The sequence below is a fragment of the Melopsittacus undulatus genome, chromosome 25 (assembly GCF_012275295.1).
Source record: "Melopsittacus undulatus isolate bMelUnd1 chromosome 25, bMelUnd1.mat.Z, whole genome shotgun sequence".
NCBI classification, from domain to species: Eukaryota; Metazoa; Chordata; class Aves; order Psittaciformes; family Psittaculidae; genus Melopsittacus; species Melopsittacus undulatus.
This window is the reverse complement of record NC_047551.1, coordinates 65,647-90,249: the sequence shown is the minus strand read 5'-3', so window position 1 is coordinate 90,249 and position 24,603 is coordinate 65,647. Positions and strand designations below refer to the sequence as shown.

The 24,603-nt window shown below is 58.5% G+C and overlaps 1 protein-coding gene across 4 annotated transcripts; it reads left to right on the top strand.

Moving 5' to 3' along the window:
- Nucleotides 1-236: 236 nt before the first annotated feature.
- Nucleotides 237-23,478, top strand: POLR2A (RNA polymerase II subunit A). Of its 4 annotated transcripts, XM_034072223.1 has the most exons (29): nt 237-326; nt 1,122-1,254; nt 1,837-1,973; nt 2,590-2,763; nt 3,370-3,651; nt 4,589-4,750; nt 5,518-5,738; nt 6,449-6,581; nt 7,217-7,341; nt 7,882-8,092; nt 8,980-9,189; nt 9,718-9,886; nt 10,362-10,456; nt 10,896-11,099; nt 12,021-12,243; nt 12,830-13,013; nt 13,672-13,843; nt 14,084-14,189; nt 14,810-15,015; nt 15,976-16,200; nt 16,693-16,939; nt 17,481-17,581; nt 17,663-17,767; nt 18,165-18,347; nt 18,972-19,175; nt 19,845-20,031; nt 21,207-21,320; nt 21,553-21,702; nt 22,058-23,478. In XM_034072223.1, exons 1-29 carry the CDS (start codon nt 237-239, stop codon nt 23,212-23,214), a joined length of 5,910 nt encoding a protein of 1,969 aa, XP_033928114.1. In that variant the 3' UTR covers nt 23,215-23,478. The 4 variants fall into 4 exon arrangements, with proteins under 4 accessions (XP_033928114.1, XP_033928116.1, XP_033928115.1 ...); XM_034072225.1 differs by lacking the exons at nt 237-326; nt 1,122-1,254; nt 1,837-1,973; nt 2,590-2,763; nt 3,370-3,651 and adding an exon at nt 3,907-3,974; XM_034072224.1 differs by lacking the exons at nt 237-326; nt 1,122-1,254; nt 1,837-1,973; nt 2,590-2,763; nt 3,370-3,651 and adding an exon at nt 4,039-4,106.
- The last annotated feature ends 1,125 nt before the right edge of the window (nt 23,479-24,603 follow it).

The window sequence follows — 24,603 nt, the reverse complement described above, 5'->3', positions numbered from 1 at the left end:
TGGTACGGTCCGGCCACGCCCCCTCCGTCCCGAGCCTATATAAGGGCTCGCTCAAGCGCGTTTTACCTCAGTTGGAGCGGGACCGCGCCGCGGCCGGACCTCAGCGGGGGAGGCTCCGGTTGCGCCGGTCCCTAAAGGAAGGGGATTAACCGGATTTAGCCCCATAAGTGTGGGGCAGAGTCTGTGGGGTGCTCGGGACGTGAAGCGGCCGCCGGGGCCGCGTTCCGGCCGGCGCCATGCACGGCGGGCCGCCCTCCGGAGACAGCGCCTGCCCGCTGCGCACCATCAAGCGGGTGCAGTTCGGGATCCTCAGCCCCGATGAGATGGTACCGGATGGGATGGGGACGGGAATGGGAATGGGAATGGGAATGGGAATGGGAATGGGGACGGGAATGGGAACGGGAATGGGGACGGGAAAGCGGCTGAGGTTGGGGGGGGAACGGGAAATGGCGGCGAGGCAACGAGAGCGGGAGACAGAGAGGCCCCGGGGGGGGGAGAGCGCCCCCCACAGGATGGGGGGGGGGGGGGAGCCGTGATGAGGCCTTGAAGGGGCCCTCGGGAGGCTTTGGGGTGCTCGGGAGGAGTTTTGGGGTCCCCATTGAGCCTCTAGGAGGCCTTAATGGCTCATAAGGGGCTATTGAGGTTCCTGTTGAGCCTCCAGAAGGCCCCAATGGCTTTTAAAGCACTATTGGGGTGCTTAGGGGTCCCCATTGAGCCTCAAGGAGGCCCCAATGGTTCTTAAGGCACTTTTGGAGTCCCTATTGAGCCTCCAGAAGGCCCCAATGGGTTTTAAAGCACTATTGGGGTGTCTGGGGGTCCCCATTGAGCCTCAAGGAGGCCCCAATGGCTCCTAAAGGGGAGTTTGGGGGTCCCCATTGAGCTTCCAGGAGGCCCCAATGGTTCTTCAAGCACTATTGGGGTGTTTGCGGGGTGATATTGGGGTCCCTGGAGGGGCTTTGGTGTCCCCAGAGGTGCTGGGGGGGCCTTGGGTGATTATTGGGGTGCTTGAATGTGGTTGCAACCGCTTAAAGGGGGGGTTTGGGGTCCCCCATCTCTTTGGGGTGAATTGGGAGGGTTTTGGGGCTCCCTCTGTGCTTCAGTTTCCCCTTTCCCCCCCATAGAAACGGATGTCGGTGACCGAGGGGGGCATCAAGTACCCTGAGACCACAGAAGGGGGGCGCCCCAAACTTGGGGGGCTCATGGACCCTCGGCAGGGTGTCATTGAGAGGACAGGGCGCTGCCAGACCTGTGCTGGTGAGTTGGGCACCCCACAAATGGGGGGCACACACACACAGGGACATCAAGGGGCTGCCCCATTGCCCCCCATAAGCAGCCATTGGGGGGGGAATGAGCTCCCTTTTATTGAGGGAGGCACCCCCTTTTTGGGGGAGCTTTGGGATCACAACACCCCCTAATTTGGATGGAACAGTCGCTTTTTGGGGTAGAACCAACCCCATTTTGGGGGTGAAACTTCTCCCCTGCCCCATTTAAGGCCAAATCATCCCTCTTTGGGGTCAAATCCCCTCCCTTTTGGGGCTGAACCCACCCCCTTTCTGACCCCATTTGTGGGGCTGCAAACACCCATTCCCCCCATTCCCATTCCCCCCTTTCCCCCTTCCCATTCCCCCCTTCCCATTCCCCCCTTCCCATTCCCCCCTCCCCATTCCCCCCTCACCATTCCCATTCCCCCCATTCCCATTCCCCCCTCCCCATTCCCCCCTCACCATTCCCATTCCCCCCATTCCCATTGCCCCTTCCCATTCCCCCTTCCCATTCCCCCCCTTCCCATTCCCCCCATTCCCCCTTTCCCATTCCCACCATTCCCATTCCCCATAGGGAACATGACGGAGTGTCCGGGTCACTTTGGGCACATCGAGCTGGCCAAGCCTGTTTTCCATGTGGGATTCCTGGCCAAGACCATGAAGATCCTTCGCTGCGTCTGCTTCTTCTGCTCCAAGCTGCTGGTGGACTCGGTGAGGGGCTGCCCCACACTTGGGGGGCGGCCGCACAGCCCCATAGCCGGCCCTGCAACCCATGGGGCTTCCCAATGGGGATGGGTCGGGGGCTGTGTTGGGAGGGGGGGAGCCAAGGGGGGGGCATCAAGGGAGACAAAGTGGGTTCTGAAGACCCAAAATGAGGTTTTTTTGACCCCAAAATGAGGGGTTTTGACCCCAAAACACCATTTTTTTTCTTGAAATGCCCTTTTCTAACCTTAAAACATCATTTTCCAACCCCAAAACGCCCTTCTCTAACCCCAAAACACCCTTTTCTTACCCCAAAATACACTATTCTCACCCCAAACTGCTGGTTTTTGACCCCAAACTGCTGTTTTCTGACCCCAAACTGCTGTTTTCTGACCCCAAACTGCTGTTTTCTGACCCCAAACTGCTGTTTTTTGACCCCAAACTGCTGTTTTTTGACCCCAAACTGCTGTTTTTTGACCCCAAACTGCTGTTTTCTGACCCCAAACTGCTGTTTTCTGACCCCAAACTGCTGTTTTCTGACCCCAAACTGCTGTTTTCTGACCCCAAACTGCTGTTTTTCCCAAACCGCTCTGTTTTCACCCCAAATCTCTCTGTTTCCCCCCAGAACAACCCCAAGATCCGGGACATCCTGGCCAAGTCCAAGGGGCAGCCCAAGAAGCGGCTGTCACACGTCTATGACCTGTGCAAGGGGAAGAACATCTGTGAGGGTGGGGAGGAGATGGACCACAAGTTTGGGGTGGAGCAGCCTGACGGCGACGACGAGCTGGCCAGGGACAAGGTGCGACCCATAAGTGAGGCCCCCGACCCATAAGTGAGATCATGGATCCATAAGTGATCCCTATGGATCCATAAGTGAGCCCTCTGGACCCGTAACTGAGATCATAGATCCATAAGTGATTCCTCTGGCCCCATAAGTGAGCCCCCAGACCCATAAGTGACCCCTCTGGATCCATAAGTGACCCCTCTGGACCCATAAGTGCAAGAAAAGCAATTCCCCCATTCCCTGTTAAGCCCATTAACCCCATTCCCCCCATCCCTCATCCCCGTAAACCCCATCCCCATTAACCCCATTCCCCCATCCCTCATCCCCGTAAACCCCATCCCCATTAACCCCATTAACCCCATCCCCATCTCCCCCATTCCCCATCTCCCCCATTCCCCCCATTCCCCATCCCCATCTCCCCCATTTCCCCATCCCCATTAACCCCATTCCCCCCATCCCCATTCCCCCATCCCTCATCCCCGTAAACCCCATCCCCATTAACCCCATTCCCCCATCCCCATCTTCCCCATTTCCCCATCCCCATTAACCCCATTCCCCATCTCCCTCATCACCTCCATCACCCCCATCTCCCCCATTCACCCCATCCCCATATCCCCCCAGGGCCACGGTGGCTGCGGTCGGTACCAGCCGCGCATCCGGCGCTCGGGGCTGGAGCTCTATGCCGAATGGAAGCACGTGAACGAGGACTCCCAGGACAAGAAGATCCTGCTGAGCCCCGAGCGGGTGCACGAGGTCTTCAAGCGCATCTCAGATGAGGAGTGTCTGGTGCTGGGCATGGACCCCAAGTTCGCGCGCCCCGAGTGGATGGTGTGCACGGTGCTGCCTGTGCCCCCCCTGGCTGTGCGGCCTGCGGTCGTCATGCAGGGCTCTGCACGCAACCAGGTTAGATATGGTACCTATAGGGGTACATAGACATCCTATGGGGGTTATAGATACCCTATGGGGGTGCTGAAGGGGTTTTGGGGTTCCCTGTGCACGGTGCTGCCGGTGCCCCCCCTGGCTGTGCGGCCTGCGGTTGTCATGCAGGGCTCTGCACGCAACCAGGTTAGATACAGTACCTATGGGGGTTATAGATACCCTATGGGGTACATAGATACCCTATGGGGGTCCTGAAGGGGTGTTGGGGTTCCCTGTGCACGGTGCTGCCGGTGCCCCCCCTGGCTGTGCGGCCTGCGGTCGTCATGCAGGGCTCTGCACGCAACCAGGTTAGTTATAGGGGTTATAGACATCCTATGGGGGTCCTGAAGGGGTTTTGGGGTTCCCTGTGCACGGTGCTGCCTGTGCCCCCCCTGGCTGTGCGGCCTGCGGTCGTCATGCAGGGCTCTGCACGCAACCAGGTTAGATACAGTACCTATGGGGGGTATATACATACCCTATGGGGGTCCTGAAGGGGTTTTGGGGTTCCCTGTGCACAGTGCTGCCTGTGCCCCCCCGGCTGTGCGCCCCACTGTGGTCATGCAGGGCTCTGCGAGGAACCAGGTCAGATATGGTACCTATGGGGGTACTGAACACCTTTAGGCGTTTATAGACACCCTATGGGGGTTATGGATACCATTAGGGGTTCATAGGTACCTTTAGGGGGTTCGTACATACTTTAAGGGGGTCATAGACATCTTTAGGGGGTTATAGGTACCTTTAGGGGGGTTATAGATGGGTCCACCTATTGCCTTTGATCCCCCCATTGCCTTTGCTGCCCCCCCATTACCTTTGCTGCCCCCCATTGCCTTTAATGCCCCCCCATTGCCTTTGTTGCCCCCCATTACCTTTCCTGCCCCCCATCACTCCTGCCCCCCCCACCTCACTCTTTGCCCCCCCCCAGGATGACCTGACCCACAAGCTGGCTGACATCGTGAAGATCAACAACCAGCTGCGGCGCAATGAGCAGAACGGAGCAGCCGCACACGTCATTGCTGAGGATGTCAAACTGCTCCAGTTCCATGTGGCCACCATGGTGGACAACGAGCTGCCTGGACTGCCCAGGGTGGGGGAGGGGATAGGGGTGGGGGGGTGGGGGAGGGGTGATGGAGGTGGGGATGGGAATAGGGGATGGAGGTGGGTGATGGAGGTGGGTGATGGAGGTGGGTGATGGAGGTGGGTGATGGAGGTGGGTGATGGAGGTGGGTGATGGAGGTGGGTGATGGAGGTGGGTGATGGAGGTGGGTGATGGAGGTGGGTGATGGAGGTGGGTGATGGAGGTGGGTGATGGAGGTGGGTGATGGGGATGGGTGATGGGGATGGGTGATGGGAATGGGGATGGAGATGGGATCTGCACCATGGTCTTGGTCCTGACCATCCCCAGAGGGACACCCATGGGTGCTGGGAGGCAGCACAAGGGGACAGGAGGAGCCCCATGGGGACCAGGATGAGGATGGGGTTGATTCCTGCCTCCTATTGACTCTCCATCGCATCCCTCCCCTAACACCTCATCCCAGGATGGTTTTGGGGCATCACCCCCCCCGAACCCCCTCTTTCCCCCCCCGTAACCCCCATTTCCCCCACCCAAAACCCCATTTCCCCCCTGTAACCCCCATTTCCCCCCAATAACCCCCATTTCCCCCCTGTAACCCCCATTTCCCCCCGTAACCCCCATTTCCTCCCCCCATAACCCCCATTCTCCCCCCCAAAACCCCATTTCCCCCCATAACCCCCATTTCTCCCCCCCCAAACCCCCATTTCCCCCCCCATAACCCCCATTTCCCCCCTGTTACCCCCATTCCCCCCCCATAACCCCCATTTCTCCCCCCCCAGGCCATGCAGAAGTCAGGGCGTCCCCTCAAGTCCCTAAAGCAGCGGCTCAAGGGCAAGGAGGGTCGTGTACGGGGCAACCTCATGGGCAAGCGGGTGGACTTCAGCGCCCGCACAGTCATCACCCCCGACCCCAACCTGGCCATCGACCAAGTGGGGGTGCCCCGATCCATCGCTGCCAACATGACCTTCGCTGAGATCGTCACCCCCTTCAACATCGACAGGTCTGTGTTTTGGGGTGATTTAGGGTGTTTTGGTGTTTTTGGGGTGATTTAGGGTGTTTTTAGGGTGTTTTTGGGGTGATTTGGGGTGTATTTGGGGTGTTATTGGTGGGTTATGGGTGTGGTGGCTCCATCGCTGCCAACATGACCTTCGCTGAGATTGTCACCCCCTTCAACATCGACAGGTCTGTGTTTTGGGGTGATTTCAGGGGGGTTTGGGGTGTTCCGGTGGTTTTGGGGTGTATTTGGGGTGTTATGGTGGGTGATGGATGTGGTGGATCCATCCTATTGCTGCCAAGATGAGCTTCACTGAGATTGTCACCCCTTTCAACATTGACAGGTCTGTGTTTGGGGGGGGTTGGGGTGATTTAGGGGGATTTTGGGGTGATTTAGGGTGTTTTTGGGGTGTTTCGGTGTGTTTGGGTTGGTTTTGGGTCGTTTTGGTGTGTTTTGGGGTGTTTTCAGGGTTGCTTCGGGTGTGATTTTGGGGTGTTTTTGGGCTGTTTTTGGGCTGTTTTGGGTGTGTTTTTAGGGTGTTTTTGGGCTGTTTTGGGTGTGTTTTTAGGGTGTTTTTGGGCTGTTTTGGGTGTGTTTTTGGTGTGTGTGTTTGGGGTGTTTCGGGTGTGTTTTGGTGTGGTTTTGGGGTGTTTCTGGGGTGTTTTGGTATTGCTCCGGCTGTACCTGTTGCCCACGTGCCGGCTGTGCCCTCACAGGCTGCAGGAGCTGGTGCGCCGCGGCAACAGTCAGTACCCGGGGGCCAAGTACATCATTAGGGACAATGGGGACCGCATTGACCTCCGCTTCCACCCCAAACCCAGCGACCTACACCTGCAGACGGGCTACAAGGTACCCCCATCCCAATGCAGGGGCACCCCATAATGGGGCACCCTAATACAGGTGGGACCCTAACACAGGGGGACCCCAGAATAGGGCACCCCAAACCAGAGGATCCCAATGCAGGAGGGATCCCAAAATGGGGCACCCCAAAACGGGGGACCCCAATACAGGGTGAACCCAGAATGGGGTGACCCCAATGCAGGGGCACCCAAATACAGGGGGGGACCCCAAGATGGGGCACCCCAATGCAGGGGTGTCCCCAATACAAGGGGACCCCAATACAGGGGTGACCCCAATACAGGGGCACCCCCTACTCTGGGGCCAGTTTGGGTTCAACTTCCAGCTTTTAGGGCCCTGGAAGATGCCATTTTTTGGGGCCAACCCTGTTTTGGGGCAGTTCTGCCCCATTTTGGCGTGTTCTGCCCCATTTTGGGTGTTTCTGCCCCACTTTGGGGGTGTTCTGGCCCATTTTGGGGGTGTTTCTGCCCCATTTTGGGGTGTTCTGCCCCACTTTGGGGTGTTCTGCCCCATTTTGGGGGTGTTTCTGCCCCATTTTGGGGGTGTTTCTGCCCCATTTTGGGTTGTTTCTGCCCCATTTTGGGTGTTTCTGCCCCACTTTGGGGTGCTGACCCCCCCCATTGCAGGTGGAGCGGCACATGTGCGATGGGGACATTGTCATCTTCAACCGGCAGCCAACCCTGCACAAGATGTCCATGATGGGACATCGTGTGCGCATCCTGCCCTGGTCCACCTTCCGCCTCAACCTCAGGTGAGACCCATAACCCTGACCCATAACCCTGACCCATATCCCCCAGCCCCATATCCAGCCCCACAGCCTCCCCCTAACCCATTGCCCCCCGTCCCCAGCGTGACCACCCCGTACAACACCCAATACCCTATCCCCATCCCCTGTGCCATAGCCAGCCCCATATCCCCATATCCCCCAGCCCCATATCCCCATATCCCCCAGCCGCATATCCAGCCCCACAGCCTCCCCCTAACCCATTGCCCCCTGTCGGCAGCGTGACTACCCCGTACAACACCCAATACCCTATCCCCATCCCCTGCCCCATCCCCAGCCCCACAGCCTCCCCCTAACCCATTCCCCCTGTTACCAGTGTGACCACCCCATACAACACCCAATACCCTATCCCCACATCCCCCAGCCCCACAGCCTCCCCCTAACCCATTGCCCCCTGTTACCAGTGTGACCACCCCATACAACACCCAATACCCTACCCCATATCCCTATAGCCAGCCCCATAGCCAGCCCCACAGCCTCCCCCTAACCCATTCCCCCTGTTACCAGTGTGACCACCCCCTACAACGCAGACTTCGATGGGGATGAGATGAACCTGCACCTGCCGCAGTCGCTGGAGACCCGAGCAGAGATCCAGGAGTTGGCCATGGTGCCGCGTATGATTGTGACCCCACAGGCCAACCGGCCGGTCATGGGCATCGTGCAGGACACGCTGACGGCTGTGCGCAAGTTCACCAAGAGGGATGTCTTCCTGCAGCGGGTATGGGTGTCCATAGGGATCTATGGGGTGTCTATGGGGTGTCTATGGGGTGTCTATGGGGTGATATGGGTGTCTATGGGATGATATGGGGCCCTATGGGGTGTCTATGGGATGATATGGGGTGTCTATGGGTGCTCACTGCCGTGCGCAAGTTCACCAAGAGGGACGTGTTCCTGCAGCGGGTATGGGGTCTGTGGGGTGTCTATGGGGTGTCTATGGGGTGATATGGGTGTCTATGGGGAGATATGGGTGTCTATGGTGTCTATGGGATGATATGGGGTGTCTATGGGTGCTCATCGCTGTGCGCAGGTTCACCAAGAGGGATGTCTTCCTGCAGCGGGTATGGGTGTTCATAGGGATCTATGGGGCTCTATGGGGAGATATGGGGTGTCTATGGTGTCTATGGTGTCTATGGGGTCTGTGGGTGTCTATGGGTGCTCACTGCCGTGCGCAAGTTCACCAAGAGGGATGTCTTCCTGCAGAGGGTATGGGGTCTGTGGGGGGTCTATGGGGTGTCTATGGGTGCTCACCGCTGTGCGCAAGTTCACCAAGTGGGATGTGTTCCTGCAGAGGGTATGGGGAGATATGGGTGTCTATGGGGTGTCTATGGGGCACTGTGGGTGTTTATGGACCTCTGTGAGGAGATATGGAGCCATCTCCTAGTGATGAAGGATCTGGTTCCCATAGCACCCCAATGGGATGCTCCATAGCATCTTCTAGTGATGAAGGCTCTGGGTCCCTATAGGACCCCAATAGGATGCTCCACAGCATCTCCCTGATGGATCGGACGGATCCAGATCCCATAGGACCCCAATGGGATGCTCCATAGGACCCCAGTGGGATGCTCTCCATCACCCAGTGATGCTGACCCCGCTCCATTGCCATAGGGGGAGGTGATGAACCTGCTCATGTTCCTGTCCACGTGGGATGGGAAGGTTCCCCAACCAGCCATCCTGAAGCCGCGGCCGCTCTGGACTGGGAAGCAGATCTTCTCCCTCATCATCCCTGGTCACATCAACTGCATCCGGACCCACAGCACCCACCCCGATGATGAGGACAGCGGGCCCTACAAGCACATCTCCCCTGGGGACACCAAGGTGGGTTTGGGGGTGTCTGAAGGGGTTTGGGGGTGTCTAAAGGGGTTTGAGGGTGTCTAAAGGGGGTTTGGGGGTGTCTGAAGGGGTTTGGGGGTGTCTGAAGGGGTTTGAGGGTGTCTAAAGGGGGTTTGGGGGTGTCTGAAGGGGGTTTGGGGGTGTCTGAAGGGGTTTGAGGGTGTCTGAAGGGGGTTTGGGGGTGTCTGAAGGGGTTTGGGGGTGTCTGAAGGGGGTTTGGGGGTGTCTGAAGGGGTTTGGGGGTGTCTGAAGGGGGTTTGGGGGTGTCTGAAGGGGTTTGGGGGTGTCTGAAGGGGATTTGGGGGTGTCTGAAGAGGGTTTTGGGGCACCTAAAGGGCTTTGAGGGCATCTAAAGGGGGTTCGATGGTACCTAAGGGGTTCGATGGTACCTAAGGGGTTCGATGGTACCTAAGGGGGTTCAATGGTACCTAAGGGGTTCAGTGGTACCTAAGGAGGTGTCTGTGTCCCTGTGGGTACCGGTACCACCCCCGGGTGTTGTCCCCCCCCCTCCAGGTGATCGTGGAGAACGGGGAGCTGATCATGGGCATCCTGTGCAAGAAGTCCCTGGGGACGTCAGCCGGGTCCCTGGTGCACATCTCCTACCTGGAGATGGGACATGACACCACCCGACTGTTCTACAGCAACATCCAGACTGTCATCAACAACTGGCTGCTCATCGAGGGTGCGGGGGAAGGGGGGGCAGAGGGGGGATGGGGACATGGGGGGTGATGGGGTGATGGGGGTAATGGGGACATGGGGCTGATGGGGACATGGGGGGTGATGGGGGGTGATGGGGGTGATGGGGACATGAGGGGTGATGGGGGTGATGGGGACATGGGGGGTGATGGGACAATGAGGGTGATGGGAGTGATGGGGACATGGGGAGCAATGGGGGTGATGGGGGTAATGGATGTTATGGGGACATGGGGGCAGTAGGGATCATAGAGGTAATGGGGCACTGAGGGTAATGGGGACATGGAAGCAATGGGGACATTGGGGTCAATGGGGGTCTGTGGGTCTATGGACACCATTTGGGATGGTCACTATGGACATGGGGGTCTGGGACCCGTTTGGGTTGGACCCCATAGCCCTGGGTTGGTTTTGGGGTCCCCAGGGGTGGGGAGCACCCATTGACCCCCATTGCCCCCCATCTCTAGGGCACACCATTGGCATTGGGGACTCCATCGCCGATGCCAAGACCTACCAGGACATCCAGAACACCATCAAGAAGGCCAAGCAGGATGTCATTGAGGTGGGGGTTGGGGTGCTCCTGCACCCCTCTATGGGTGCTCCTGGCTCCCTTTGGGTGCTCCTGCACCCCTCTATGGGTGCTCTGCACCCCATCCTTCACCCTGTGGCTGCCCCTGTTGGGTTTTGGGGTGCTCTGGTCCCACTGTGGGGTGTCCCATGGGTCCCTTTGGGTGCCCCTGATCCCCTCTATGGGTGCTCCTGGCTCCCATTGGGTGCTCCCAGCCCACCCCATTGACCCTGCCGCTGTCCCCATGGGTGCAGGTGATAGAGAAGGCCCACAACAACGAGCCCCTGATCCCCTCTATGGGTGCTCCTGGCTCCCATTGGGTGCCATCTATGGGTGCTCCTGGCTCCCATTGGGTGCCCCCGATCCCCTCTATGGGTGCTCCCAGCCCATCTATGGGTGCCCCCAGCTCACCCCATTGCCCCCATGTGTGCAGGTGATAGAGAAGGCCCACAACAACGAGCTGGAGCCCACCCCAGGGAACACCCTGCGCCAGACCTTCGAGAACCAGGTCAACCGGATCCTCAATGATGCTCGTGACAAGACAGGCTCCTCGGCACAGAAATCCCTCTCCGAGTACAACAACTTCAAGTCCATGGTGGTGTCTGGAGCCAAGGGATCCAAGATCAACATCTCCCAGGTCCATATGGGGTCTATGGGGTCTTGGGGGGGTTTCAATGGGGTTTGAGGGGGTTTCAGTGGGGTTTGAGGGGTTTCAGGAGGATCTCAATGGGGTTTGATGGAGCTCCTTGGGCACCAAGGGATCCAAGATCAACATCTCCCAGGTCCATATGGGGTCTATGGGGTCTTGGGGGGTTGCAATGGTGTTTGGGGGGTTGCAATGGGGTTTGAGGGGGTTTCAGTGGGGTTTGAGGGGGTTTCAGTGGGGTTTGAGGGGGTTTCAGTGGGGTTTTGGGGGTTTTCAATGGGGTTTGGGGGGGGTTCAATGGGGTCTGATGGAGCTCCTTAGGCACCAAGGGCTCCAAGATCAACATCTCCCAGGTCCATATGGGGTCTATGGGGTCTTGGGGGGGTTGCAATGGGGTTTGGGGGGGTTTCAGTGGGGTTTGAGGGGTGCCAGGAGGATCTCAATGGGCTTTGAGAAGGGCACAATGGGGTTTGATGCGCCAAGATCAACATCTCCTAGCTCTATGGTGTCCCCGTGATGTCTTTGGTGTCTCCATGTGTATCTTTGGTGCCTCCATGTGTATCTTTGGTGTCCCCATGTGTATCTTTGGTGTCTCCATGTGTATCTTTGGTGTCCCCATGTGTATCTCTGGTGTCTCCATGTGTATCTTTGGTGTCTCCATGTGTATCTTTGGTGCCTCCATGTGTATCTTTGGTGTCCCCATGTGTATCTTTGGTGTCTCCATGTGTATCTTTGGTGTCTCCATGTGTATCTCTGGTGTCTCCATGATGTCTTTGGTGTCTCCATGTGTATCTTTGGTGTCCCCATGTGTATCTTTGGTGTCCCCATGTGTATCTCTGGTGCCTCCATGTGTATCTCTGGTGTCTCCATGTGTATCCCCAGTGTCCATGACCGGTCCCCATTCCCCCCCAGGTCATTGCAGTTGTGGGGCAGCAGAACGTGGAGGGCAAGCGGATCCCGTTTGGCTTCAAGCACAGGACCCTGCCCCACTTCATCAAGGATGACTATGGCCCCGAGAGCCGCGGCTTCGTGGAGAACTCCTACCTGGCCGGGCTGACCCCCACCGAGTTCTTCTTCCATGCCATGGGTGGCCGTGAGGGTCTCATTGACACTGCTGTCAAGACGGCTGAGACCGGTTAGGGGCTGCCCCATAGCGGGCGTGCTGTGGGGCAGGGCCTTGTGTACCTGCTGGGGGTGTGGTGTGGGGTCTGGCAAAGCCCCTCTAGGTGACTCCTAAGGGCTTTCAATGGGGTTTGGGGTCCATCAACCCCCTCTAGATGCCTCCTAAGGGCTTTCAGTGGGGTTTGGGGTCCATCAAACCCCCTCTAGATGCCTCCTAAGGGCTTTCAATGGGGTGTGGGGTCTGGCAAAGCCCCTCTAGGTGACTCCTAAGGGCTTTCAATGGGGTTTGGGGTCCATCAACCCCCTCTAGATGCCTCCTAAGGGCTTTCAATGGGGTTTGGGGTCCATCAGACCCCCTCTAGATGCCTCCTAAGGGCTTTCAATGGGGTTTGGGGTCAACCAAACCCTCCCCAGATGCCTCCTGGGCCCCATTAATGATGTTCAGTACCCCCCAACCCCTCCTTAGATGTCTCCTGCCCCCCATCCATGATGTTTAAGACCCCCCAACCCCTCCCCAGATGCCTCCCACCCCCATCCGTGATGCTCACCCCCCCAACCCATAGACCCCATAGAGCCGTTGACCCCCCCGTTGCCCCCAGGGTACATCCAGCGCCGGCTGATCAAGTCCATGGAGTCGGTGATGGTGAAGTACGATGCCACAGTGAGGAACTCCATCAACCAGGTGGTGCAGCTGCGCTATGGGGAGGATGGGCTGGCTGGGGAGAGCGTGGAGTTCCAGAACCTGGCCACGCTCAAGCCCTCCAACAAGGCCTTCGAGAAGAAGTAAGGGGGGGACACACACACAGAGTGGGGGGGTTGGTTATGGGGCTGGAAGGGGAGTGAGGGTTGAGGGGGAGATGTCTTGGGGGCCTCAAGGTGATTTGGACCATGTTGGAGCTCATCTTGGGGTCCCCAACACCCATTTTGGGGTCCAACAACACCCATCTTGAGGTCCTCAGCACTCACCTTGGGGTACCCAACACCCATCTTGGCGTCCCCAACACCCATCTTGGGGTCCCCAAGCTCCTTCTGCTCATGTTGGAGCCCATCTTGGGGTCCCCAACACCCATCTTGGAATCCCCAACACCCATCTTGGGGTCCCCAACCTCCTTCTGTCCACATTGGAGCCCATCTTGGGGTCCCCAACACCCATCTTGGGGTCCCCAACCTCCTTCTGTCCATGTTGGACCCCATCTTGGGGTCCCCAACCTCCTTCTGTCCATGTTGGACCCCATCTTGGGGTCCCCAACCTCCTTCTGTCCACATTGGAGCCCATCTTGGGGTCCCCAACCTCTTTCTTTACACGTTGGACCCCATCTTGGTGCCCCCCATGTTCTTGTCCCCATCTCTGACCCCATCTTGGTGCCCCCCATGTTCTGGTGCCCATCTCTGCCCCCATCTTGGTGCCCCCCATGTTCTTGCCCCCCTCTGTGCCCCCCAGGTTCAAGTTTGACTGCACCAACGAGCGGGCTCTGCGCCGGACGCTGCAGGAGGAGCTGGTCAAGGACATCCTGTCCAATGCCCACATCCAGAACGAGCTCGAGAGGGAGTTCGAGAAGATGAGGGAGGACAGGGAGGTCCTCAGGGTCATCTTCCCCACCGGGGACAGCAAGGTCAGTGCTATGGGGGGGGCACAGCATCCTTATGGGGGTCAGGGAGCTCCATGGAGGTGCCATCATCTCCTGATGGGGGTCAGGAGGACCCAAAGCCAATGGGGAGCTCCATGGAGGTTCCATCATCTCCTGATGGGGATCACCTCCTAAACTCCATTTTTGAGGTGGTATCCCCTATTTTGGGGCTCCTGAGCCCCATGTTTGAGCTCCTGCCCCCATTGTGGGGCTCCTGCCCCCCAGGTCGTGCTCCCCTGCAACCTGCTCCGCATGATCTGGAACGCGCAGAAGATCTTCCACATCAACTCCAGGCTGCCCTCGGACCTGCACCCCATCAAAGTGGTGGAGGGTGAGTGGGGAAGGGCCTGGGGGGGCCTTGGGGTTGGTGCTGGGTTCAGGAGGTCTGGGGGACCCCCAGGAGGGTGGGAGGGGGGGATTAAGGTTCTGATGGAGCTTAGTAAGGCCATAGTAACCCTGTAGTGGATCTGTAGTAACCCCATAATAAGGTCATAGTAACCCTGTAGTGGATCAGTGGGAACCCTGTAGTAAGGCCATAGTAACCCTGTAATAAGGTCATAGTAACCCCATTGTAACCCCGTAGTAGGGCCGTAGTAACCCCATTGTAACCCTGCAGTAAGGTCATAGTAACCCTGTAGTAAGGCTGTAGTAATAAGGCCATAGTAAGGCCGTAGTAACCCCGTAGTAAGGCTGTAGTAACCCCATTGTAACCCTGTAGTAAGGCTGTAGTAACTCTGTAGTAAGGCCGTAGTAACGAGGTCATAGTAACCCCATAGTAGCCCCATTGTAACCCCATAGTAAGGCCGTAGTAAGGCCGTAGTAACCCCGTAGTAGCCCCATAGTAACCCCATAGTAAGGCCGTAGTAAGGCCGTAGTAACCCCGTAGTAGCCCCATAGTAACCCCATAGTAAGGCCGTAGTAAGGCTGTAGTAATGCGCCTGCGTGCGGCAGGGGTGCGGGAGCTGAGCCGCCGCCTGGTGATCGTGAACGGGGAGGACCCGCTGAGCCGGCAGGCGCAGCACAACGCCACCCTGCTCTTCAACATCCACCTGCGCTCCACGCTCTGCGCCCGCCGCATGGCCGACGAGTTCCGCCTCAGCGGGGAGGCCTTCGACTGGCTCCTGGGCGAGATCGAGTCCAAGTTCAACCAGGCCATTGTGAGCAGCGGTGGGGGGGACGTGGGGGGGCTGAGGGGTAAATATGGGGGTTTGAGGGGTAGATATGGGGGGCTGAGGGGCAGATATGGGGGGCTGAGGGGTACATATGGTGTCTAGAGCTTAGCTCCAGGGCTCTAAAGGGTAGATATGTGGGTCTGAGGAGTACATATGTGGGTCTGAGTGGTACATACAGTGTCTAGAGCTCAGCCTCACAGCTCTTAAGTGGTAGATCCATGTGTGTCTGGAAGCGAAGGGCGCCTGGTGCGCTCCATCACCCCATAGCTCCCCATCACCCCATAGCTCCCCATCACCCCATAGCTCCCCATCACCCATAGCTCCCCATCACCCATAGCTCATCATCACCCATAACTCACCATCACCCCATAGCTCATCATCACCCCATAGCTCACCATCACCCATAGCTCACCGTCACCCATAGCTCACCATCACCCATAGCTCACCATCACCCATAGCTCACCATCACCCATAGCTCACCATCACCCATAGCTCACCGTCACCCATAGCTCACCATCACCCATAGCTCACCATCACCCATAGCTCACCATCACCCATAGCTCACCGTCACCCATAGCTCACCGTCACCCATAGCTCACCGTCACCCATAGCTCACCGTCACCCATAGCTCACCGTCACCCATAGCTCACCATCACCCATAGCTCACCGTCACCCATAGCTCACCGTCACCCCTAGCTCACCGTCACCCATAGCTCACCGTCACCCATAGCTCACCGTCACCCATAGCTCACCGTCACCCATAGCTCACTGTCACCCATAGCTCACCGTCACCCATAGCTCACCATCACCCATAACTCACCATCACCCATAGCTCACCATCACCCATAGCTCACCATCACCCATAGCTCACCGTCACCCATAGCTCACCATCACCCATAGCTCACCATCACCCCTAGCTCACCATCACCCCATTGCCCCCTACAGGCGCACCCAGGGGAGATGGTGGGTGCACTGGCAGCACAGTCGCTGGGTGAACCGGCCACGCAGATGACCCTCAACACCTTCCACTACGCGGGGGTCTCGGCCAAGAACGTGACCCTGGGGGTGCCGCGGCTCAAGGAGCTCATCAACATCTCCAAGAAGCCCAAGACCCCCTCGCTCACCGTGTTCCTGCTGGGGCAGAGCGCCCGCGATGCTGAACGTGCCAAGGTCTGGTGACTGTGGGGCTGGGGGTGGTGGTGGTGATGGTGTGATGGTGGTGGTGTGGTGGTTATGGTGGTGGTAGTGTGGTTGTGGTGTTGGTGGTAATGGTGGTGGTGGTGATGATGGTGGTGATGGTGTGGTGATGGTGGTGGTGATGGTGTGGTGATGGTGGTGGTGATGGTGTGGTGGTGATGGTGGTGATGATGGTGGTGATGGTGTGGTGATGGTGGTGGTGATGGTGTGGTGGTGATGGTGGTGATGGTGGTGGTGGTGGTGGTGGTGGTGGTGTTGTGCTGGTGCTGGTGGTGGTGGTGGTGTGCTGGTGGTGCTGGTGTTGGGCTCCAGCCCTGTGGCATGTCCTGAGTGCTCAGTGCATCCCCATGGCATCATTCCCGTGTTGGTTCTTGTGGGCTCTGTGACATCCCTGTCTCCTCCATCCCCACATCCCCATCCCCACATCCCCATCCCCACATCCCCACCTGACCCCCCTGTCCCTAGGACATCCTGTGCCGCCTGGAGCACACCACCCTGCGCAAGGTGACCGCCAACACCGCCATCTACTACGACCCCAACCCTCAGAGCACGGTGGTGGCCGAGGACCAGGAGTGGGTCAATGTCTACTATGAGATGCCTGACTTCGATGTCAGCCGCATCTCCCCCTGGCTGCTGCGCGTGGAGCTGGACCGCAAGCACATGACGGACAGGAAGCTGACCATGGAGCAGATAGCTGAGAAGATCAATGCTGGTAGGGCAGGGGGTGAAGGGGTTTGGGGGTGTCTGAAGGGGTTTGGGGGTGTCTGAAGGGGGTTTGGGGGCGTCTGAAGGGGGTTTGGGGGTGTCTGAAGGGGTTTGGGGGTGTCTGAAGGGGTCTGGGGGTGTCTGAAGGGGGTTTGGGAGTGTCTGAAGGGGGTTTGGGAGTGTCTGAAGGGGTTTGGGGGCGTCTGAAGGCGTTTGGGGGTGTCTGAAGGGGTTTGGGGGCGTCTGAAGGGGTTTGGGGTGTCTGAAGGGGTTTGGGGTGTCTGAAGGGGTTTGGGGGTGTCTGAAGGGGTTTGGGGGTGTCTGAAGGGGGTTTGAGGGCATCTAAAGGGGGTTTGGGGGCATCTAAAGGGGGTTTGGGGGCATCTAAAGGGGGTTTGGGGGCATCTAATGGTGTTTTGAGGGCACCTAATGAGGGTTTGAGGGTATGTAAAGGGGGTTTAAGGGCACTTAAGGTGTCTTTGGGGGTGTTTGTATGGTCCTGGATGTGCCCCGAGGGCATCTGACCCCCACTTGCCCCCCATGGTCAGGCTTCGGTGACGACCTCAACTGCATCTTCAATGACGACAACGCAGAGAAGCTGGTTCTGCGCATCCGCATCATGAACAGCGACGAGAACAAGATGCAGGAGGTGGGACCCACAGCCCCACAGAGCACCCATGGGTGCTGCCGGGACCCTGCCCCATAGCCAGTGTCACCCTGTGCCCCACAGGAGGAGGAGGTGGTGGATAAGATGGATGATGACGTCTTCTTGCGCTGCATCGAGTCCAACATGCTGACGGACATGACGCTGCAGGGCATCGAGCAGATCAGCAAGGTGGGGCCAGCAGCACCCATGGGTGCTCTATGGGGGATGGGGAGCGCTTGGGGGTTCTCCATTGGGACCTTTAGGAGGTCCAGAATGGTTATAGTGGCACTTGGAGCCACCTCAGGAGGTCCATGGGTGCTTGTTGTGTCATCCAGGTAGCACCCATGGGTGCTGGTGGCCTTGAGGACCCCTATGGTCCTGTTGTCACCCCCAGCATCCCCATGGTGGTACCTGGGGTTCCATATGGAGGTGTGTGGTGCCCGGCACAGGACCCACGGGTGCTGCCCCACAGGGGCTGCCCCACGGGTGCTGCCCCACGGGTGCTGATGCTGCCCCACGGGTGCTGCCCCACAGGTACTGCCCCACGGGTGCTGCCCCACGGGTGCTGACCCCCATCTCCCCCCAGGTGTACATGCACCTCCCGCAGACAGACAACAAGAAGAAGATCATCATCACCGAGGATGGGGAGTTCAAGGCCCTGCAGGAGTGGATCCTGGAGACTGACGGCGTCAGCCTCATGCGGGTGCTGAGCGAGAAGGATGTGGACCCCGTGCGCACCACGTCCAATGACATCGTGGAGATCTTCACGGTGAGCACCGGATCCCATGAGCCATATCCCATACTCCATATCCCATATACCACATATCCCATATACCCCATATCCCATACCCCATATACCCCATATCCCATACCCCATATACTCCATATCCCATATACCCCATATTCCACATACCCCATATCCCATATACCCCATACCCCATATCCCATACCCCACATACCCCATATCCCATATACCCCATACCCTATACACCCCATATACCCGGTACCCCCGGTGCTGTGCAGGTGCTGGGCATCGAGGCTGTACGCAAGGCTCTGGAGCGTGAGCTCTACCACGTCATCCCATACCCCATATACCCCATATCCCATACCCCATATACGCCATACCCCATACACCCCATACCTCATACCCCGTACCCCATACACCCCAGGTGCTGGGCATCGAGGCCGTGCGCAAGGCCCTGGAGCGTGAGCTCTACCACGTCATCTCATACCCCATATACCCCATACCCCATACACCCCATACACCATATCTCACATACCCCATACCCCATATATCCCATACCCCATATCCCATACCCCATATACCCCATACCTCATATTCCATACATCCCATATCCCATACCCCATATACCCCATACCCCATATACTGCAGGTGCTGGGCATCGAGGCCGTACGCAAGGCCCTGGAGCGTGAGCTGTACCACGTCATCTCCTTCGACGGCTCCTACGTCAACTACCGTCACCTGGCGCTGTTGTGTGACACCATGACCTCGAGGGGACACCTCATGGCCATCACCCGTCATGGTGTCAACCGCCAGGACACCGGACCCCTCATGAAGTGCTCCTTCGAGGAGACTGTGAGCACATGGGGGTGATGGGGGGAATGGGGGTGATGGGGGTAAGGGGGTGATGGGGGAATGGGGGTGATGGGGGGAATGGGGGTGATGGGGTAAAAGGGGTAATGGGGGTGATGGGGGTAAAGGGGGTAATGGGGTAAAGGGGGTGATGGGGGAATAGAGGTGATGGGCGTAAGGGGGGAATGGGGGTGATGGAGGTAATGGGGTAAAGAGTGTGATGGGGTAATGGGGCTATGGGGGTTATGGTGGTAATTGGGGCAATGGGGGTGATGGGGTATTGGGGGCTATGGGGGTGATGGGGGAATGTTTTTTGGGTTGATTTGGGGCAATTTGGGCTGATTTGGGGCTGTTTTGGGTGTGATTTGGGGCTGTTTTGGGGCTGTTTTGGGTGTGATTGGGGGTCTGTTTTGGGGCTGTTTTGGGTGTGATTGGGGTCTGTTTTGGGTCTGATTTGGGTCTATTTTGGGTGTGATTGAGGCTGGTTTGGGTCTGTTTGGGGCTGTTTTGGGTCTGATTTGGGTCTGTTTTGGGTCGGATTTGGGGCTGGTTTGGGTGTGATTGGGGTCTGTTTTGGGTCTGATTTGGGGCTGTTTTGGGTGTGATTCGGGGCTGTTTTGGGCCCATTTGTGGCTGTTTTGTGTCTAATTGGTGTCCATTTGCCCCCCCCAGGTGGACGTGCTGATGGAGGCTGCAGCCCATGGTGAGAGTGACCCCATGAAGGGGGTGTCAGAGAACATCATGCTGGGGCAGCTGGCGCCTGCTGGGACCGGCTGCTTCGACCTGCTCCTGGATGCTGAGAAGTGCAAGCATGGGATGGAGATCCCCAGTACCCTGCCTGGCATGGGCATGGGAGGGAGTGAGTGATGGGGTGGGATGGGGATGGGATGGGATGGGGATGGGGATGGGGATGGGATGGAGATCCCCAGTACCCTGCCCGGCATGGGCATGGGCGGCTGTGAGTGATGGGGTGGGATGGGGATGGGGTGCGATGGGGATGGGAGAGGGATGGGGATGGGGATGGGATGGCATAGAGACAGGATGGAGATCCCCAGTACCCTGCCTGGCATGGGCATGGGCGGGTGTGAGTGATGGGGTGGGATGGGGATGGGGTGGGATGGGGATGGGGATGGGATGGAGATCCCCAGTACCCTGCCCGGCATGGGCATGGGCAGGCGTGAGTGATGGGGTGGGATGGGGATGGCATAGAGACAGGATGGAGATCCCCAGCACCCTGCCCGGCATGGGCATGGGCGGGCGTGAGTGATGGGATGGGAATGGGGTGGGGATGGGGATGGGAGAGGGATGGGAATAGGAATGGGATAGGGATGGGGATGGGAGAGGGATGGAGGTAGAGATGGGATGGACATAGGATGGAGATGGGAGAGGGATGGAGATAGAGATGGGATGGGGATAAGATGGGGATGGGATAGAGACAGGATGGAGATGGGAGAGGGGTGGAGGTGGAGGTGGGATGGATGTAGGATGGGGATAGGATAGAGATGGGATGGGGTTGGGTTGGAGATGGGGTGGAGATGGGATAGAGATGGGATGGGGTTGGGTTGGAGATGGGGTGGAGATGGGATAGAGATAGGATGGAGATGGGGTGGAGATGGGAGAGGTATGGAGGTAGAGATGGGGTGGGGATGGGATATGATGGAGATAGGATAGAGATGGGATGAGAATAGTATGAATGTAGGACAGAGATAGGATGGAGGTAGGACAGAGATGGAATTAAAACGGGATGGGGATAGGATGGACATGGGATGGGCTTAGGATGGAGATGGGATGGGGGGGATAGGATAGAGACAGAATGGAGATGCGGTGGGGATGGAAATGGGGATGAGGATGGGATAGGGCTGGAAATAAGAACGGGGATGGGATGGGAATGGGGAGAGGATGGAGATTCCCAGCACCCTGCCAGGAAAGGGGCATGGATAGGTGTGAGGATGGGAATAGGATGGGATGGGAATGTTGGGATCCCTCCATAGCCATTGGGTTCGCTCTAATCCCTCCCTCCCCTTTTCTTCCCAGCTACTGGAATGTTCTTTGGGTCGGCCCCCAGTCCCATGGGGGGCCTGTCCCCAGCCATGACGCCCTGGAACCAAGGAGCTACCCCCGCCTATGGGGCCTGGTCCCCCAGTGTGGGTGAGTGATGCGGACTGGGAGCACTGGGATGCACTGGGAGGGGGCCTGGGGGGTAAATTGGGGTACAAGGGAATGGTTGGGGGGGGATTGGGGTGCTATGGGGCAGATTGGGGGGGTAAATTGGGGTCCCTGGGGCAGATTTGGGGCCCATGAGGCAGTTTGGGGTCCTTGGTGCTATTGGGGGGGGCAGTTGTGGGTCCTGACCCCCTGTTTTTGCCCCCCCCCATTGCAGGCAGTGGGATGACCCCCGGAGGCGCCGGCTTCTCCCCCAGTGCAGCCTCGGATGCCAGTGGCTTCAGTCCCGGTTACTCCCCGGCCTGGTCCCCGACCCCCGGCTCCCCCGGCTCCCCTGGGCCCTCCAGCCCCTACATCCCCTCCCCCGGTAAGTACAGCCCCACAGCAACAACGTGACAACACCTGGACAACAGCCAAAGCATGGCAAAACTGCCCCAACAACACCCAAACAACCCAACGACACCCAGACCACCCCAACAGCACCCAAAGCATGGCAAAACTGCTCCAAATCCACACCCCAACAACCCAAAAACACCCAAACCCACCTTTATAACACCCACACCACCTCAACAACACCCAAACCACTGCAAAACCACCCCAAACCCAGACCACAACACCCAAACCATTTCAAACCCAACGAAAAGCACCCAAAACCACTGTAAAACAACCCCCACAACACCTGTGTTGGGACCCCCAATAACCCCTCTGTCCTCTCTCTACAGGCGGTGCCATGTCACCCAGCTACAGCCCAACATCACCCGCCTATGAGCCACGTTCACCTGGGGGCTACACCCCACAGAGCCCCAGCTACAGCCCCACCTCGCCAAGCTACAGCCCGACGTCACCCAGCTACAGCCCGACGTCACCCAACTACAGCCCCACATCACCGAGCTACAGCCCCACATCACCCAGTTACAGCCCAACATCACCCAGCTACAGCCCTACATCGCCCAGTTACAGCCCGACGTCGCCAAGCTACAGCCCGACGTCGCCCAGTTACAGCCCCACGTCGCCCAGTTACAGCCCCACATCACCAAGCTACAGCCCCACCTCGCCCAGCTACAGCCCGACGTCCCCCAGCTACAGTCCGACTTCGCCCAGCTACAGCCCCACATCTCCCAGCTACAGCCCGACGTCGCCCAGCTACAGCCCCACGTCACCCAGCTACAGCCCGACGTCGCCCAGCTACAGCCCCACCAGCCCCAACTACAGCCCCACCAGTCCCAATTATACCCCAACCTCTCCCAGCTACAGCCCCACTTCACCCAGCTACAGCCCCACCAGCCCCAACTACACCCCGACCTCCCCCAACTACAGCCCCACCTCGCCCAGCTACAGCCCCACATCCCCCAGCTACAGCCCCACATCTCCCAGCTACAGCCCCTCCAGCCCCCGCTACACCCCGCAGTCTCCCACCTACACCCCCAGCAGCCCCAGCTACAGCCCCAGCAGCCCCAGCTACAGCCCCACCTCCCCCAAGTACACCCCGACCAGCCCCAGCTACAGCCCCAGCTCCCCCGAGTACACCCCAACGAGCCCCAAGTACAGCCCTACCAGCCCCAAATACAGCCCCACCAGCCCCAAGTACAGCCCCACCTCACCCACCTACAGCCCCACCACCCCCAAGTACAGCCCCACCTCACCCACCTACAGCCCCACCAGTCCTGTCTACACCCCAACCAGCCCCAAATACAGCCCCACCAGCCCCACCTACAGCCCCACCAGCCCCAAGTACAGCCCCACATCCCCCACCTACAGCCCCACCAGCCCCAAGGGGTCCACCTACAGCCCCACGTCCCCCGGCTACAGCCCCACGTCACCCACCTACAGCCTCACCAGCCCAGCCATCAGCCCCGACGACAGCGACGAAGACAACTGAGCCTGGGTGGGGGGACCCCCCCCAGGCTATGGGGCTGACCCATAAGTTGCTGTCACCACCCCAAGCCGGGCGGTTGACATTAGGGTGGGTGACAATGGGGTGGGAGACACTTGGGGTTGTAGGTAAGCTTCAATGGGGGGCTGACCCCAAAGTTGGGGGGTGACCCCCAACTAGGGGGGGCCAAAAGGGGGGGTGCCCATGTTGGGTTGTTGGGGACACTCAATAGCTCCAAATGGGGTAATTTATGGGGGTTGTTAGGTGATAGAGGGGGTTACAACACAAGGGAGGGGTAATTGTGGGGTTCAGTGGGGGGGGAGTATTTGGCCCCTCCCCCACCTTTATATGGGGGTTCAATGGCGGGGAGGGAGGAATGGGACATTTTGGGCTGAAAATAAAGGTTTTAGTGATTTTAAGCCACAGCTCCGTTTGTGGGGGAGGGGAAATGGGGGTGGGGGGAGGGGTAAAAGGGGGACCCCCCCCCCCCCCTGACGACCCCGTGTTGGGAGCACCAGGATTCGAACCCATGGCCCCATCGGGACTGAGCTGATGGGGAGTGCGAGGCCACCAGGGGGAGCCATGGGGAGGGGGAAGGAAGGGATGCGGGGGGGGTCACAGGGACCCAGAGACACCCCAAATACCCCATACCCCCTACCCCAAATACCCCGTATCCCATACCCCCTATCCCATACCCCTTGTCCCATACCCCATACATCCCATACCTCATACCCCATATCCCATAGCCCCTATCCCAAACCCCATACCCCATATCCCATACCCCATACATCCCATACCCCATATCCCATACCCCATACATCCCATACCCCATATCCCATACCCCATACATCCCATACCCCATATCCCATACCCCATACATCCCGTACCCCATATCCCATACCCCATATCCCATACCCCCTATCCCATACCCCATACATCCCATACGCCATACCGCATATCTCCTATCCCATACCCCATACCCCACACCCCATACCTGTTATCTCCATATCCCATCTCCAGTTTCTCTTTCCCCGTTCCCCCTCCCTTGCCCATTCCCACCCATTTACAACCCAAAGGCATTGGGGTGGGGACCAGGAAGTGTCTCCCGATGACGTCACTGCTGACATCATCGTCACCATCCCCACCCGGGACAAAGTCCCTGTTGTCACCTCCTGTCCCGTCAGCTCCGGATCCGCAGGGATGGGACATGACATGGGCAGGATCCTCATCCTGCTGCTCGCAGGTGGGAACGGGAATGGTGGGGGGGGGGTGGAGGTGGTGGGATAGGGATGGAGGTGGTGGGATGGATGTGGTGGGATGGAGATGGATGGATGGAGGTGGATGGAGGTGGTGGGATAGGGATGGATGTGGTGGGATGGAGATGGATGGAGGTGG

What these genes read in the sequence shown, in the direction of transcription:
- POLR2A (XM_034072223.1), top strand. Translation starts at nt 237, where the DNA reads ATGCACGGCGGGCCGCCCTCCGGAGACAGCGCCTGCCCGCTGCGCACC. An exon ending in ACCTGCAGACGGGCTACAAG is followed by an intron (nt 6,582 to 7,216) that starts GTACCCCCATCC and finishes CCCCCATTGCAG; the next exon opens with GTGGAGCGGCACATGTGCGA. An exon ending in GCGATGCTGAACGTGCCAAG is followed by an intron (nt 16,201 to 16,692) that starts GTCTGGTGACTG and finishes CCCTGTCCCTAG; the next exon opens with GACATCCTGTGCCGCCTGGA.